Genomic DNA, 19,283 nt, shown 5'->3' on the forward strand with positions numbered 1-19,283 from the left:
AATCTGCAAGTTTGAAAGATTATTCTGGCAGTTGTGTTGCAAGACGATAAATTACAAAGAAGGCAAATATTTCTCCTTGATTCCTTCCAAACAGAAAGATGTTACTGTGAATATTTTGTGCTCTGTATTGCTTTGTTGAATAATTAGCAGATCACTTTAAATGTAACAAATCATCATTTGCTTTCTTCATTACTGTTTGAAGATGTGATGACATTTCATATCTAAATCATTTAACTTGATATCTGCTTGCTTTTAGTAATGAGACATTTTAACCTTCTGGAGCGTACATTTAATTACAAGTTGTAATCAGTCAAAATTATTCATTTGAGATGAGTCACTGATGCTGAATATTAAGTGAGCAATTATTTGAGTGACACAGAATGTTCAGTGTATTCAGAAAAGTGGCAAGCAAACTTTATGCAATATACTTTCAATAAAGGGAAGAATCAGGGAATTAATTGACAAAGAACCTGAAATAAATAAGAGATTGTACAACTGACAGAAATAATTGATTACGAGCCCAATGAAGTCGTCATTTATGGTCAAGGATACTTCCTGCTGCTTACCACATATCTCCCCACTTCAGCTGATTGATCAGTACTCATCTATTGAGGAAACAATGAGGATGGCAGGGGTGCAGAAGGTACTCTGGATGGGACTTTTCAATGACCATCAGCTGGAATGGCATGGCAGAACAACTAGTGACTGAGCTGGTCAAATCCTCAAAGGCACAGCTGCTTGACTGAGCCTGCAGCTGGTGGTGAGGGAACTCACAAGCAAGAAAAGCATCTTGAGGTCATCTTTATCCATTTGTCTGGTGCAGATGAACATGTCAGCATTATTTTGCAGGCCAAGTAGACCAGTGTTGTAGATTCACATTGTTTTTGGCATGCCTTTCTGAACTTCTCTTTGCATAACTGTTGCTCTCTGGCTTAAGCATAACGTCTTAGAGAAAGTCATCAGGTCTGGGAGCATACGTAGGGTGAAATGATCAATACTGTCCTTGTGAACATCAAGTCTCTTCTTTATATTGAAGATACCCTCCATTCTGTTGTGTGGCATTACTGCTATGCCAAATGAGATTGATTCTGAATAGATCTAGCAACTCAGCAATAGACATCTATGAGGACTGTGAGCTGTCAGCAGTATTAGAATTCATGGCCCAGCATATTCCCCGGTCTACCGTTACCACCAAGCTGGAATTCAAAACTAAACCAAAGATCTGCAAATTGTTAGAAATTCGAAACAAAAAACAGAAAGTGCTGGAAAAACTCACAGGTCTAGCAGAATCTGTGGAGGGATGAACAGAGTTAACGTATCGCGTCCAATGACCCTTTATCAGAACATGACTTGATCAGTCCTGATGAAGAGTCTTTGGACTTGAAGAGTTAACTCTTGCTTTTCACCCAACATATGCTCATGGACCTGCTGACTTTCTCTAGCACTTTATGCTTACGCCAGAGAGCAACAGTTGCGCAAAGAGAAGTTCAGGAAGGCACGCCAAAAGCAACATGAATCTACACAATGGTCTACTTGGCCTGCCAAATAGTATAAGCAGCAAGTCACTTACAAAGTAAAGTGATCCACAAACAACAGATCAGATCTAAGCTCTGTATTTCCGATACCCCTAGTCATGACTGTTGATAGACAATTTAACAATTCACTGGAGGAGGGAGCCTCACAACTGTAATCAGTTTCAATGATAGGGAATCCAGTGCATCAGTGCAAAAGATAAGCCTGAAACATTTGCAGCAATCTTCAGCCAGAAGTGCTGAGTGAATGATCCATCTCAAACTCTTCTGGAAATATCCAGAAGCATGGATACCAGTCTTCAGCCTATTCAATTTACTTCACATGACATCACAAATCGGCTGTTATCACTGGACACTACCAAAGCTGTGGGCCATGACAATATTGCAGCAGTAGGATTTGCATCTCAGAACTTACAGTTGCTCTAGCTAAGTGGTTCATGTGCAGCTACAACTCTGGGATTTACTTGACAATGTAACATATTGCTAAGGTAGGTTCTGCAAACAAAAAACAGAACAAATCTAACTTGGCCAATTATATGGCCATTAGTCTACTATCAAACACCAATAAAATGTTGGAGGAATCATAAACAAGTACTATAGAGCAACACTTCCTTCAAAATAATCTGCTTAGTTTGGATGTGTCCATTATTATAACCGTCTGTCATTATTGTCCAAAAATACTGAATCCCAGACATAAGGTGAGACTGACTGCCATTGACATCAACTTAACAGTGTGGCACCAAGGAGCCTGAGCAAAACTGAAATTAACGGACATTGAAGGGAATATTCTCCACTGGTTGGATTCACACTGACGCCAAAGAAAGATGATTGCAGTTTTGGAGGTCACTCATCTCAGCTCCAGGACATCTCTGCAGGATTTCCTCAGAGTCGTGTCCTAGGACCAACCATTTTCAGCTGATTCATCATTTACCGTCCTTCCATCATATGGTCAGAAATGGGATGGTCACAGATAATTGTGTAGCACTCAGTACCATTCATGACTGCTCAAATAGTGAAGCAGTTCACTTCCAAATGCAGCAAGACCTGGAGAACATCTAGGCTCAGACTGACAAGTGGCAACTAACATTCATGCCACACTAATATAAGGTATTGACCAATTCCAACAAGACTCAACTTACCCATCATTCCTTTGATACTCAATGGCAGTACCATCACTGAATCCCCCATTATCAATATCCTGGGAGTTACCATTGACCAGAAATGAACTGGAAAAGCCACATATATACTCTGAGTTCAAGAACAGGTCAGAGGCTAGGAATCCTGCACTGAATAATTCATCTCCCAATTCCCCAAATCTTGTCCACCATCTAAAAGAGAAAGTCAAGTGCATAGTCTGCACTTGACTGAATGACTGCAGCTCCAACAATAATGCTTAAGTACAGTGTTAAGGAGGACTTTCCAAATCATTTTCTCTTTTTGAGCCTATATTTTCTATATTCTGACTTATTAACATTCCTGGGGTGACAGTGAGTTTGAAGGGGGTTTGGTGCTTAAGAAGTGTCATTTTCGAGCCATCATGATGTAGTGCAAGCTGGATAGAACAGTTAGTCTTCGTCAGTTTTGTCTGTCAATAAATGAGAAGATAAAAATAAATTCTTTGCACAATATTAGGGCTCCTGATTGAGTCGTAGAATCCATGTAAATGTGAAGCAAAGAATGATAATTGAGCACCAGTGAATTGCATAGATCATACAGCTAGATAGACAATCTGAAGATTAGATACATTTGTATTTGCATGGAACTGGAGTGAAGATTTTCAAAGCTTAATTTTGTTCCTTTTCACTCATGGGATGTGGGCATTGCTGGCTAAGACTTGGCCATTCCAAATTGCCCTTGAGAAGGTGGTAGTATGTTGCTTTCTTGAACTATGCAGTCAGTTTGTCCTATAGGTTCATGCACAATGCCATTTGGAAGGGAGTTCCAAGATTTTGGCCAAGCAACACCATTAATTGATCAAAACTAGTCAAGGAGATTCCATTGGCATAGTACTTTTTATTTTACATCTTTGAAGTAACTTCTGCCCCAGTCACAAACTGCTACAGCTCTCGCTTCAAGGCAAATGGAGAGTCAATACCTTCTTCATAGCCCAGCAAAATATTGCAGATACTCTGGAAATGGAAAATCTACCTTGAATCTAGTCTATTCATAGCTTTACATAATTTAAACTCTGAACTTCTTGTGTCTGCTGAATTTTCGACCTAGAAGCACATTATCAAGCTTGTTGACTATTATATAGTCCTATATTATTTGTTCTTATAGCTCTGTTGCCTTTTAACTGAATTTCCAAAACTGTAAACTTGCATATTTAGTTTATGAATCCACAGATATTTTGATGCACAACATCTCCCAGAGGCATGTCTAGAAGTAATGCAGATCTAGAAACTGCAGTGTACTTGATTTGCTTTTTATGAGGCTTTGTTTGACCTGTGGACATTTTAAGAATGTCCAATCATAACTTGACTAGATTCAAGATAGCTACGTAAAAGAAATAGGATGGGCCTGAGATCAAAGTTCTAAACCAGGGGAAGGCAGATTTTAATAAAATCAAATTTGCTTTGGCCAGACGGGCCTGGGAGCTGATACTTTAGTTAAATCTGTGGCAGAGCAGTGGGATGCGTTCAAGAAGGAAATGGGGAAAGTAAAGTGCCAACAAATTCCAATAAAGACAAAGGGTGGGACCAACAAATCCTGTGAACCATGGACATCAATGGATATTGAATAAAGGAAAAAAGCAGGTTTTGACATGTCCCATTTCTTTCTCAACTATAGCCAAACATAATGTCTTTCTTAGCCCTCAAACATTCGATGGGAAAGGATTTTCTTAATTTATGGGTTGTCTGGAGATAGGTGAGCAAGCCTGTCCATGTAAATTCTAGTCTCCGTCCCCAATGCTTCTCTCTACCTCACATTGCAACCCTCCAGCTAGCCTCCTTCCCCACCACCAAATCAATATTTATGTGGCTAGTCGAGTTTAGTTTCTAATCAGCCTCTAGGATGTTGATACTCAAGGCAGGGATGGTTAGGTGGGGAGAATATCATTGTATACATCTCGCTGCATATTGATGAATTGTTTCAGTACCTGTATCTGTCTCATTGAGAGTGGTGCTGAACATTGTGCATTCATCAGTAACCATTCCCACTTCTGACCTAATGATGATAAAATAGTCAATTATAAAGATGTTTGGACGTAAGACTCTAGCTTAATGACTACAAAAATAACATTGCGACAATGACCAATAAATATAAGTAAACATAAAATTCAAAAATAATAACAATTGGATAAATTTTGTGTTATTTTGTTACAGGTGTTTATTTCTTTATTTTTAACATGATGAAGCATGAAGATGTAGAAGAAACATCTGTCTACCTAATGCACAATGGAAATGTCGTCATAAGCATGTATAGGTATGAACCAAAACCCACAAACCTGGAGTTTTTAGTTGCTTCGCTGAGCTGACTGGTTTTCGTGTTCTCCCACATTCTCCACCTTCTAGCTGACATCTTCAGTGCTGTCTAGCCTGTTATGGAGCAAGACCAGAAACTGAATTACTCACCATAACAGGCCAGACCATATAAATTCAGAATGGAACAGAACAGCGCTTCAGTGGAAGCTAGATAGTATGGAAGACGTCAGCTAGAGGGGGGACTGGTGTAAACATTTGCACGAAAACCAGTCAGCTCGGCGAACCAACCAACAACTCCAACCGCGACCCGAGGCGACAGATTTTCACGATAACGTTACTCACAAGCCTGTTGAATTTTGGCATTTTAAGCTTTGGTTATAAGATTCCCAAGTAGTCTGTTCAATTTTCTGTGAAATTGTAATAACACACAATTTAATTTGGTTCTAATATTAAAACCTGTGTCCAATAAGTGGAGCTCTTGCTAGCATAGGGGTATTATGCGTAGAACAATGTACAAGAATTAAGCATATTTAGGTGCAAAGTATTACAGTATTCATTACATTGTTTTATGGGGATAAAACGTTAGACGAAATTAAGCATCTCGGTCGAGAGCTAAATTCAAACACAAACATATCTTGGTGATTTTCTTTCTGATACGTATATTTAAATGACAGCGCTTCATGAATTTAAAAGATTCATTAAAATTTCCTTTTCACGGTCACATCTTGTAATGCCTTTATCCTCCGGTGTTCCAACTGGTCTGGTGATCACGCAGAGCTGGATAACCCAGATAGAATACGTAAATCGCAGGAGAGATTTGGTACGTCAGTATTAATACTCAGAGAACTGCGTTTTATCTACTTCACATTTTAGATCAGAAAATCCTTCTGTTACTGAAATCTGTAATAATTGGCCAGCTGTCAATGCCTGTTTATATTAATGTGCACAGGTTAACAAGTGTGTTTGGAGGGTTTCGAGTCTAAGCATAGTTTGAAAGAATGTTGTTCGATCACATGCTAAAGTTTGATAAGATTACGTGACGGTATGCAAATATAACATTTAAGCCAAAATAAAGTGACCAGTGACAAGTCATAGTTAAAAACCAAAAGAACTGCGGATGCTGTAAATCAGGAACAAAAACAAAGTGCTGGACAAGCTCAGCAGGTCTGGCAGCATCTGTGGAAGAGAAAACAGAGTTAACTTTTCGGGTCCAATGACCCTTCCTCAGAACAAATCATAATTAAAGATAACCAAGTGTGAAGTTGGATGAACACAGCAGACCAAGTAGCATCTCAGGAGCACAAAAGCTGACGTTTCCAGCCTAGACCCTTCATCTCTCTGATGAAGGGTCTAGGCCCGAAACGTCAGCTTTTGTGCTCCTGAGATGCTGCTTGGCCTGCTGTGTTCATCCAGCTTCACACTTGGTTATCTTGGATTCTCCAGCATCTGCAGTTCCCATTATCTCTGATCACAAGTCATAATTAATTTGGTTCCCGGGCTAACAGTAAATGATCTTTGCCGGTTAAGGACCAGGGCACAGACAAAATCTGAGACAAGCTTCAAGCCGCCAGGAAACTGAAGAATTCGATTTGCTTTACTGAAATTAAACTCTCTCGTGTTGACTTATCTCAACATTTCCTTCGACTCCTCTTAGAGCATTAACCAATGGTCAAGTAGAGAGAAATGACAGTCTTAATGATATATATGAGATAGATATGAGCCCTCAAATGCAGGTCTCAAATAGCTATGGGTCCTGCAAATAAATCGAAGAGGTCCGATGAGAAACCGTGAGGGTTTGGCAATGATCACGTATCAATGTGCGAGTATGAGGTATGAGAGCGGCTGACACCTTGGATCGTGCCCTGAGATGCACTTGCTTGGTGACCTACACTGACCTCACCACTGCGTACCAGGTAGGTGCTCTGCTTTCGATGTCTAGAATTCTTGGCAACTCGTTTACATGCGGCAGATCGTTGGATCGAAGGTTGTTCATTAATGAGGTGAGATTTGCAGTTAATAAGGTTGTTAACAACAAATAATTCCTGTTAAAATAAATTCATCGCCATCTAGTGAGAAACTTGCCTCAACATTCAGAACTTAATTAAAAGATATCGCAACTTAGTCCCAATATCGAAAAAGGCTTTGCTGGACTTCTCGTGTGATTGTGCCTTTTTTTTGCCAAAACCCACATTATTCAGGCCGTTGGAAAAATTCCGTCCAATGAAATATTCACATTTTAATGAATTGAAACTATAAAATGGTGTACTGCAGATGCTCGTGATTGTAACATGTTGAACCAGTTTCAGACTTTTTGCACTAACATTGGAACTGTTACATTGTTTACAAATCTGGACCTAACATTAAGCAATGTTGGTAATCAGAATTAGGAATATCCATTTACGCTTCTGCACAATCAATCTTATACATACATATTATACTTAAATAACAGTTTTGATATTGCCAATGGTGCTAGAATTTACCCCCCAGTTTAAACAGAGTGCATTTGTAACATCTGTCTCCCAAACATGTCACAGATCCATTCCTGCCACAACATGTCAGTTTCAAATACGGTAAAAGTAGTACTGTCAGCATGCAGGCTTCTGTTGCTTTGCCAGAAATGTAAATAATTCAATTAAAACATATCTTTTAACCTAAGCCTCCAACACACCCACTCCTCCCGGACACCACCCCCAGGCCTCCTACCCTCCCTTGACCTCTTCATCTCCAACTGCCGTCGAGACATCAATTGCCTCAACCTCTCCACCCCTCTGACCCACTCCAACCTCTCCCCTGCAAAACGTGCAGCCCTCCGCTCCCTCTGCTCCAATCCTGACCTCACCATAAAACCCGCAGGCAAGGGAGGTGCAGTTGTAGTATGGCGCACTGACCTCAACATCGCTGAGGCCAGATGCCAACTCTTTGACGCCTCCTCCTGCCGCTCCCTGGATCAAGACCCCAATCCCGAGCACCAAACTATCCACAACCTCATCACCTCGGGTGACCTCCCAACCACAGCCTCCAGCCTCATCATTCCCCAATCCAGCACCGCCCACTTCTATCTCCTTCCCAAAATCCACAAACCTGACTGCCCTAGTCGACCCATTGTCTCCGCCTGTTCCTGCCCCACCGAACATTTCTCCACCTATCTTGACTCCATTTTCTCCCTCTTGGACCAGGAGCTCACTATCTATGTCTGTGACACCACTCAAGCCCTCCACCTCCTCCAGAACTTCCAATTCCCCGGTTGCCAACATTTCATTTTCACCATGGACATCCAGTCCCTATACACCTGCATTCCCCGTGCAGATGGCCTACAGGCCTTCTGCTTCTCGCTGTCCCACAGGCTCGACTAGTCCCCCTCCACCGACACCCTCATCCACCTGGCTGAACTCATCCTCACCCTCAACAACTTCTCTTTCAATACCTCCCACTTCCTACAGACAAAGGGGGTGGCCATGGGTACACTGGCCCCAAACCCCATCTCTTCCTCCGTTACATTGACTGTATCGGCGCCGCCTTGTTCTCTCACAAGGAGCTTGAACAATTCATCCACTTCACCAACGCTTTCCACCCCAACCTCAAGTTCACTGGGGCCATCTCCAACACATCCTTTACCTTTCTGGACCTCTCTGTCTCCATCTCAGGCAACCATCGAGAAACCGATGTCCATGTCAAGCCCAGTGACTCCCACAGCTACCTAGAATACACCTCCTCTCATCCACCCTCCTGCAAAAATTCCATCCCCTTTTCCCAATTCCTTCGCATCCGCCGCATCTGTTCCCAGGATGAGGCATTCCACTCCAGTATGTCTCAGATGTCCTCGTTTTTCAAGGACTGCAACTTGCCCCTCCCTGCAGTGGTCGAGAACGCCCTCGACTGTTTCTCCCACATTTCCCGCAACTTATCCCTCACACCCCATCCCCACAATAACCGCCAAAAGAGATTCCCCCTCGTCCTCACATACAACCCCACCTCTGGATACCATGTTAGATCCTCTGACACTTACACCATCTGCAATCCGACCCCACCACCAAAATCATTTTCCCATCCCCCACCATTGTCTGCTTTCCAGAGGGACCACTCTCTCCGGGACTCCTTTGTCCGCTCCACACTCCCCTCCAACCCCACCATACCCAGCACCTTCCCCTGCAACCGCAGGAAGTGCTACACCTGCCCCCACACCTCCTCCGTCACCCCCATCCCAGGCCCCAAGAAGACTTTCCACATCAAGCAGATGTTCTCCTGCACATCTGCCAATGCGGTATAGTGTATCCACTGCACCCGGTGTGGCGTCCTGTACTTCGGGGAAACCAAGCGGAGGCTTGGGGACTGATTTGCAGAACACCTACACTCGGTTCGCAATAAACAACTGCACCTCCCATTCGCCAACCATTTCAACTGCCCCTCCCATTCCTCAGACGACATGTCCATCCTGGGCCTCCTGGAGTGCCACAATGATGCCACCCAAAAGTTGCAGAAACAGCAACTCGTATTCCGCTTGGGAACCCTGCAGCCCAATGGTATCAATGTGGATTTCACAAGCTTCAAAATCCCCCCTCCCCCCACCACTGCACCCCAAAACCAACCCAGCCTGTCCCCGCCTCCGTAACCTGTTCTTCCTCCCGCCTCAAGCCACACCTCCATTTCCTACCTACTAATCTCATCCAGCCCCCTTGACCTGTTCGTCCTCCCCGGACTGACCTATGCCCTTCCCTACCTCCCCAGCTACACTCACCTCTACTGGCTCCATCCCCGCCCCTTTAACTTGTCTGTTTCCTCTCCACCTATTTTCTCCTCTATCCATCTTTGATCTGCCTCCCCCTCTCTCCCTATTTCAGAACCCTCGCCCAGTCCCCCTATTCTGTGAAGGGACTAGGCCCGAAATGTCAGGTTTTGTGCTCGTAAGATGCTGCTTGGCCTGCTGTGTTCGTCCAGCTCCACACTTTGTTATCTCGATTGACCAGCATCTGCAGTTCCTATTATTTCTTTTAACCTGTTGTATTCACTGTTCGCCCTGTTGCCCTTTGAGTACTTAATGCGTCTCTAATCTCATTTTGAAAATGGAAAACACCTCTTTCTTTGTGGATCTTTTCAATGCCCACACTTGTCGTAGTATCATTGAACTGATGAGACATTAAATTGATGACCCTTCAAAACTTCAGCTGGATATAAAAGATCCCACAACATTTTTGAAAGAAAAATGGACCAAAACAGATGACCTGCTCATTAGCATATTGTTATTTGTGGAATCTTACTGTGTGCAAATTGGCTGCCATTTCTCCTGTATTGCAACTATGACTACTTTGGAAAATATTTTATTTGGCTCTAGATGCTTTAAAACATTTTGAGGTCATGAAAATTTCTTTTTTACTTGCACTATAAGTTGTCCTCTTTCCTCACACTCAAAATAATTCACTCTTGACCTCTGTTCTCACAAACTGGTCGCCTATCTCTAAACATTTTCATGGCATCAAAGTCATAAATGACATTTAATTGTGACTATGGTTTACCATCACCCCTAATCCTTCTTGGTTCTACATGCAATTTTTGACATGGAACAGCATCTTATACAACTGAGGTATGTTTTAGTATTCCATCCAAACATGTTTCCCCAATAGTGCCATCATTTTTTTTGCTGTTTTGTCACTTTAACAAATGGTATGGATCATGAGGCCTCTTCTTCAAGAAAAATGTAACCTATTTGTTTTTGTTATGTCACATTTCAGTTCCGAATCCAAGGGAAAGCATGATACTTCAGGAAACAGTGGGGTCCTTAAGCTTCAAACAGGAGATGAAGTTTGGCTGCGGATGGGAAATGGAGCATTGCACGGTGACCATCAAAGACATTGTACGTTTTCTGGCTTCCTTCTTTTTGAGGGTAGCTAAAAATATTAATTACTGATGAAGGTCAGGAATAACATTCAATGCAGCATCATGGAAATATAATTAAACATTCTGATCTAAATCAACCCTGTATCCATGTCTTTGCAGAGAGATGAAAAAACATTCATGAATCATAAACAGTCAGTTCTTCCTACTTACATTGCTTCTCACCAAATATTTGAAGTGTTTTCATTCTGACTCTGCTTGTCTTATTCCATTATCAGATTACTGATGCTAGAAAACTTACATTTGGTCATGTATAATTTAATTCTAGTTAAGATGAGGGCATTTTCTTTGTTTTTATGTTACTCAAAATCTCCTCTTGTAGAGGAGATGGGATAGTCTCAAACCAGATGTACAGTTACGATATACTCAAAGGTGATCTGACCTGTTCATTATGGATTGCCTAGTGCCAATGCAGATAATAATTTTAGTATGTTCGTTGTATTACCCTTCCCAATGTTATCATTTAAGAAGTGGACAAAACTTGGGAGAAATGTTTGAATATCATTTGACTGCCATTTGTTCTTAGTTTCTGTATATAACTCACTGCAATAGCAAGAGAGTGTGTGGTATAACATATTTGCAAATGAACATTTTGGCTTCTAGCAATATACAAGAAGATTATAATTTGACGATGTTCACAAATTGAATAGGTCAACATAAACATCAATTCTATGTTGTGCCTAAGAAATATAAAGTTGGACCTACAATATTTAATCTTTAAGAATCCATACATATGATAACAAAAACAAACTACAATATCAATAAAATGTACTTCAGGAAGAAATTTTACATTAAACATTAAACAAATTCACAGCCTTCATGGCAAGATTGTGTCAATAGAGTTGATCATTTCAGGACTCATTGTTTTAAAAATTGGAATGTTACAATTTAATTAACATATGCAAGTATAGACACTAGTATCTTGCAGATCAGGATTATTGTCTTTTATGATGGAGATGTACAATGCCAACAAATAATTTAAGTACAAGATGTCATTGATTCTTGATTTATTATGAATGGCATTACTGATATATTAGTTGAGATTGTGGAATTTGTTTCGACAGATTGGGTCACATAACATTTTCTCTTTTGTTTAATTTTGTTTCCATATATATTAATGACGTGAACAACAAGGAAAGTTGAACTGAATGACTTGTTCTGCCCTCTTGTCCTGGTGTATAATAGAGGTGGTCTTAATTTGTTTTCTTTCTTCTGCAGTCCTCTTTTAAAGCAAAAGAGGCAGTTGTGCATTTCTCCAAACCCTATCTGAGAATTTCAATTTAAAAGTGACCCACACCAATTCCTTGGAGTTAAAACAAAGTAGAACCAATAGCACATTCAAAACACGACAGAGTGATTCACAGCATATATTCACACACATCTATCCAAGAAAGGGGGCAAAGTTACAAATTAAAAATTACAGGACTTGGAGTCAAAGAAATTGGTATTAGTTAACATGAATTAGTGTTCAATGGAGGCCCTTTCAGTGGCTGTACACAGAAGTCTCTTTCACAGGAGCTCCGATGCATTGAAATTGTAGTTGAAGGTACAGCAGCTGCAATTTGGGAATTGGTTCACTTTGCAAACAAAATACAGAGGTTAGACTTTGAGAGAGGTTGAAAGCATAAGCAGCCATTAGATAGGGCTGGATTTGTTTACTGTGCTGTAACTACAAGACTGGAGAAAGAATTCAAAACTGATATAATTAAAGGTGATTCAGTCATTTTGATCATGTGACAGAGGGCTTCATGGTTTAGCCACTCATTTAAAGATGTTTTGATACCCTGGCCAAAACCTGTAGTTGGATTTGATTTATTTTTCAATATTTAATAATTTTAGCAAGGTTGAACAAATGAAAATTTTTCTTTTAAATTGTGATCAATGGCAAAACTCATTTGAAATTAAGAAAGCCATGTGGCCCAGGTCAAAAGTAAGGTTATGGGTTTATGGTTTCTATGTTTTATTTATGACTCAACCTTATGCAAACTTAACCTGAAATATTTGAAAACACTTTAGTGTAAAAGGATTTTACTCCATGACACAACAGGAAAGTATGTAACTGGCATAATGATTTGTATATTAAACTTTGGAATCAGGTTGTGTTTTGAGTTTTGCAGTTGTTTTTGCTTTTTGAATGTATCTATGGGGACATTGGAGGTAACAATTGTAATAATAAGGTAATGAGGTAATAATACTATGGCTTTAAGAGGTGTATTTTGGCCTTTTTTTAAATGAAGAAAGGCTGAGACAGTGGTGCTAGCAGTCTTTTCAAAGCCAATGAAGTAAACAGCTTGGAACAACAGAAGCAACATGAATGGTGGTGGTGTTTGTGGGTGGGGTGGTGCAGGATTTTTAGTTTCAGCTTTCTGCAGCTACTAGAATTTTGAAGCTGGATGTGGAAACTCTTACTCCTCTCTCTGTTACAGCTAAAAACTTGGGTTCTCCTCCTGCTGCTAGAATTGCATGTCTGACAATCTATTTTAGTGAATTTGCCATTGCCAAGTGTGCGTTTATGGGATGTTACTATATGGGAAAAGTTAATTATTTGTAGTTAACTCATCTTGTTAAACATTTCAATGGATGTACAGTTAAGCCAATTCTCTTCGTTTTGTTGTTATTTTATCTGCATTTTAATTGTAATATGCAAATAAAGTGTGTTTACTTAAAGTCATGTAGTTTGACCAATCAAATTGTATCTGGAACACAACACCTTACACTTTTAAAATAAAAAGTAGTTAGGATCTAGTCTATTTTCTTAATATATTGAGGGGGTTTGGTCTTGTCTCTGACACAACTAATCATTGTCAGGTAATGCCACATATTCTAAACAGATGTATAAAAGGCTTCATTGTTGACATGTTATCTTGGTGAAGATCTGTGTAGTTTGCAAGCTAGGATGGAAAAGTTGTTATAGAAAGGATATCTTACAAAATGATAAGACGGTAAGGCAAAAGAGTCAAATAATCTTCAACTCTATTTTCCTGCCTATTCTCCGTATCCTTTGATTCCATTAATGATTAAAAATCTGTCTATCTTATCCTTGAATATATTTAACCACTCAGCCTTAACTGTTCTCGGCGGTATTGAATTCCACAGATTCATAATCCACAAATACCTGTTCACCTCTTATATTTGGATGACTCCTTCTTCTGAAATTATGCCCTCTGTTCCTAGACTTTGCCACAAGGGAAAACCACCTTTCCACATCTGTCAAGCTAAGAATCTTGTAGATTTCATGAAGGTCACTTTTCATTCTTCTAAATTCCAATTCCAATCAGGCCCAACTGACTCAGCCTTTCCTCAAGACCTCGTATTAGCCTCGTGAACCATCTCTGAACCACCTGCAATGGCAAAATATCTTGCCTTAGATAAGCGCCTCAAAACTTCACAATATTTCAGCTGCAGTTTGGCAAGTGCTATGTATAGTTTTAACAAAGCCTCCCTCCTTTTATACTCTATTTCCTTTGAAATAGAGGCCAACATTCTATTTGCCTTCCCTGTTACTTACTGAATTTGGCTTCTAACTTTTTGTAATTCATTCACAAAGATTGCCAAATTCCTGTGTGCTATGGCTTTCTGTAAACTTTCCCCATATAAATAATGTTCAACTTCTCCATTGTTCCTGTCAAAGTGCATAACTTCACATTTTCCAATATTATATGCAATCTGCTGAATTTTCATCCACTTGTTTAACCTGTCTATATCCCTCTGCAGAATGTGCATAGGGTGTAGTGGCAAATGAGGGTTAATAAATAACGATTGTTAGTGCTTCATTGCACAAGGAAGGACAACCGAAGAGTGAAGAAGAACTTCAGTGAACAGAGCAGAAGGCACCTGTGCCAGTCATGCACTGTTGTAAACAGTAAAGAAGGTTCTAAAGAAGGGCCACTGGATCTGACGCATAGCTCTACTTTTTCTTCACAGATGCTGCCAGACCTGCAGAGCTTTTCCAGCAACTTCTGTTTTTGTTTCTGATTTTCAGCATCTGGGCAGTTCTTTTGTTTCTTTGGTCTTATATCTTACCCTTTTCTATGAAAATGTGTAAATCCTCTGGATAGCTTCCCACTGTAATCTGATGTAACAACGGCACTAATGGAGATCCATTTTTTTGCAGAGGAAAGCTGGAATTATTTTGAGCCCCACATCACTCATTTAAATAGAATTGTGAGCTGTGATTGCCAAATGTGTGCCTCGAGGATCTGAGTTCACAATATAGGTTCTCACCTTACAGGGAATAAAACAGATAAAAACTTCAGTTGCCTAGCAACTGAGCTCCAAAGGTGAATTACAAGTGAAAATGGAGTGGTCTGCTGCCTTCTCCTACATGTAGAAATTACTCATTTGGAAAGTCCTGTAGAAGGCGGCTTGTGGAATGTTACAGTATATCTTGTAACTGGTACACATTGCCCACAATGTGCATCTATGCTAAAAGGAGTGAATTTTGAAGGTGGTGGATTTATTGACAATCAAGCAGTTGCTTCATTTTGGTTAGTGTCTGCGATTCATGAGTGTTGCTGAAACAGCACCCATCCAGGCAAATAGAGAGTATTCCATTCGCTCTTGACCTATGCCTTGTAGATGGAGATAAGACTGTGTGGAGTAAGGAGGGGAGTTACTCTGTACAGAATTCCTTAGTTCTGAACAATTCTTCCAACAACAGTAATTTTGTAACTTGTCGTAACCTTGAGCCTAACCCTGTCACAATTCCTGAGCCATAGGAATTGCCAGGTTGTTGACAGTAGTGGGTTTAGTGATGGTAATGTCAACATTTATAACCCATCCCTAATCGGTCTCAAGAAAGTAGTGGCAGAGGTAGACCCACAATGCTGTTAGGGAAAGAACTCCAGGATTTTGACACAGTGATGGTAATATATTTCCAGGTCAAGGTAGTGAGTGGCTTAGAGGAGAAGTTGCAGATGATGGTTTGAAAGGTGTTTTTGAAGGAGCCTTGGTGAATTTCTACACTGTATTTTGTAGATGGCTACTCAGATGCTAATGTGCATCACTGGCGTTGTGGGTGAATGTTTGTGGATGTGGTACCAATGAAGTGGGCTGTTTTGAATTGGATGGCATCAAGATTATCGATTGTTGTTGGAGTCACAATCATCCAGTTAAGTTGGGAGTTTTCCATCCTACACCTGACTTGTGTTTTGCAGATTGGCGTTTCGGAGTCAGCAGGTGAGTTACTCTGTGCACAGTTCTGAACCTCTGACCTGCTCTTGTAGCCACAGTATTATGACTAATCTAGAACAGTGCTTATCAATGATAATCTCCAGGATTTTGATAGTGGGTAATGGAGTATAAAGAAGCCAATGAGCAATGCTTAGATTCACTTTTGTTGGAAATAGTCATTACCTAATACTTCTGTGGCATGAATGTTACATGCCACCTATCAACTTAAGCCTGGATATTGTCCAGGTCTTGCTGCATTTGGATATGGACTACTTCAGTAACTGAGGAGTTGCAAATGACACAATTGTGCAATCATCAGTGAAAATCCACACTTGTGACCTTACAATGGAGGAAAGGTCATTGATGAAGTAACTGAAGATGGTTGAGCCTAAAAACACTATCATGAACAACTGCTGCAGAACTGTCCTGGAACTCAGATGACTGAACTTTTCCATTGTTGCAGTCATACCTAGCTGAAAAGTTGTGATTGCTGGATGTCAGTCATCGCAAGCCTAGGACATCTCTGCAAGAAATTCCTCAGGGTTGTGTTGCAAAACAATGAGGAGAGGGAAGGAGGAAATCTGGATTAGTGAAGGTGTGGGGGACAACACACATGCTGCCAAAACTGAACCAAATACCAGTACCCAAATTTTTGCATGCCTTGAAGAAGCTATATCTCTCTTTGACAGCAGGAACTGTGGCCCTGATGCTCCCAGTTCCATAGATTGGATTCCCTACAGTGTGGAAACAGGCTCTTTGGCCCAACAAGTCCACACTGCCCGTCGCAGCATCCCACCCAGATCCATCCCCCTATAACCCACACACACCTGAACACTAAGGGCAATTTAGCATGGCCAGCCACCTAGCCTGCACATCTTTGGACTGTGGGAGGAAACTGGAGCACCTGGAGAAAACCCACGCAGACACGGGGAGGATGTGCAAACTCCACACAGACAGTCACCCGAGGCTGGAATTGAACCCGGGTCCCTGGTGCTGTGTGGATGCAGTGCTAACCACTGAGCCACCATGCCACCCCACATATAGAATTTAGTACGCAGGCCACTTTTTTCTATGTTGTTGATCAAAACCACGGTTAGAATGAGGAGGACAGTGATAGACTTCAAAGGGCACAGACACAGGCACAAACTGTATTTGATTGGTTCTCCCCTGATTGTAATAATTCCCTTTGAATATTCTTTCTAGATCATAGCCATTCACTGTTTTCCCACATGTCACCATAGCTTATTTTGCCAATTACCTTGAATCGCCACGGATTGTTAACATTGCTGCCAATAGATCTATAGAGTCACAAGAGGTCTACACAATAGAAAAAAGCCCTAAGACTCATTGAGTTGCAAAAATCAAAAAAGATGCACCTTACTAACTAATCCCATTTTCCAGCACTTGGCCCAAAATCTTGTATGCCTTGGGAGCCTAAAGCTCAATGGCCTAAATGTGGAATTCACCAGTTTCAAAATCTCCCCACCCCTGGTCTCATTCTGTGTCCAACCCTCCTTCTCATCCATGCCTCCTTGATCTGACATAACCTGTCCATTTTCTTTCTTACCTATCTCAACAACTCCCTTCCTGCATCCACCTATCATCATCCCACCTACCTTCCATTGGCCCTACCTTTCCTTCTATTTATTTCTGAACTCCCCTCCCCATTTCTGATGAAGGGTGTAAACATGAAATGTCAACATTCCTGCTCCTTTGATTCTGCCTGATCTGCTGGATTCCTCCAGTTTCACACTCTATTGACTGCCATATATTGGTTTGACCCATCTTATTTTCATCAAAATGGAGATCCAGTGTGTTCATTTCCAAGTATCACTGCATTTTTTGCTCCCTTTGTTCCAGCACTGGGGTGTTTGGTGACTCTTGAGATGCTGTGGTAGTGCCCTTATCTCTGGGTCAAAATGTCCAAGTTCAAGTCTTAACTGCTGTGAAGGTATCTAAACATATCTAAACAGCTTGATTAAAAGCCTTCTGAGAAGTAAAAGATGCAGAGTGTTACAATCAGTAATTTAAAGTAAAATTAAAATTTGCAAAACAAGTTCCTCAGCTTAATTTTAATTAAAATGCTCAGCCCATTGTTTTTTTCCAAATTAATTCTTTGTAAGAAATGTTTGATGGCACTAGATCCACGCATTTCTTTTGTTTACTTTGCTTCAGAGTACTATCACGGTTCTAGTCAAATAGGAAAGTTCTGACCCACTAGGCTGCATATTTTGAGCTCCTGAGATGCTGCTTGGCCTGCTGTGTTCATCCAACTTCACACTTTGTTATCTTGGATTCTCCAGCATCTGCAGTTCCCATTATCTCTGCATATTTTTATTTCAGCTTGCGCAGTAAAATCAGTGAGAGTACAATGTTCACAATGAGCTATTTCCACATCCTTATCATTTCTTTACTGGCACATTACACAATGACATGAAGAGGATTCAGTGAAGTATCTCAATTGAAGGACATGCAAGCATACATTACACTTCAAAGAGAGCTATCTTGAGGTAACCGGCTCTCTTCCTCATTACTTCTGTTAATTATAGAGCTCTACTTTGATTCTAATGACTAACGATGAAACTGCTTAAAAAATGCTTGAATGGTAATGCAATGCCTTCATAGATAAATATTTCGGTTGGCTTTGATGTGATCATTTTATTTCTCAGTGCTGTAAAGTTTGCCCTAATTAAACTTAAAACTTTTCTTTCAATTCTTACTGTTGCATTTTCTAACTTAATTTCAAAATAATCATTTTACATTCACTAGCTGACATCCAGAATAGAGATCCAGAATTTTAATCTGGTAAATATAAAGACACAGCAATGTATCTCCAAATCATGATGTCTACAGTTTGAAGGTCATGCATTTCCCATTCACTGGCTGATATTGCTTATGTCCACTGTGAAACCCATAGATAAGTATTTAAAGGAGTATAAACTATTTAGATCTTCAAGTGTAGGGGATAATTTCAAACTTGCAGATAAAGGGAGTACAGGAGCAGAGAGACCTGGGTGGAACAAACATAGAAAATGCAGGAGAAACTCAACAGTTCTGGCAGCATCTTTGAATGAAACAGAGTTAATGTTTTAACTTTAACATGACTCTTCTTCAGAACTCTTGAGTGAGCTGTTCATAAAGCATACAATATTCATCAGTAGGAGCATAGAATACAGGAGCAAAGAGGTTATTTTGAACTTAATGTGACAGTACTATAACTTTAAGGGGTGTGTTTTGTCTGCTCTTTTTATGAAGCGAGGTTGAG

The 19,283-nt window shown here is 40.5% G+C and overlaps 1 protein-coding gene across 2 annotated transcripts in view; it reads left to right on the plus strand.

Moving 5' to 3' along the window:
* The window catches only part of LOC125451260 (complement C1q tumor necrosis factor-related protein 3-like), a 31,294-nt gene extending 17,832 nt beyond the window's left edge, over nt 1-13,462 (plus strand). For both annotated transcript variants that reach the window (XM_048528239.2, XM_048528319.2), the window contains exons 5-6: nt 4,859-4,958; nt 10,684-13,462. In XM_048528239.2, coding sequence (XP_048384196.1) covers nt 4,859-4,958; nt 10,684-10,843 — 260 coding nt within the window. In that variant the 3' untranslated portion in view covers nt 10,844-13,462. The remainder of the gene's footprint in view (nt 1-4,858; nt 4,959-10,683) is intronic.
* The last annotated feature ends 5,821 nt before the right edge of the window (nt 13,463-19,283 follow it).

This window comes from Stegostoma tigrinum, chromosome 1 (genome assembly GCF_030684315.1).
Source record: "Stegostoma tigrinum isolate sSteTig4 chromosome 1, sSteTig4.hap1, whole genome shotgun sequence".
Classification (NCBI taxonomy): domain Eukaryota; kingdom Metazoa; phylum Chordata; class Chondrichthyes; order Orectolobiformes; family Stegostomatidae; genus Stegostoma; species Stegostoma tigrinum.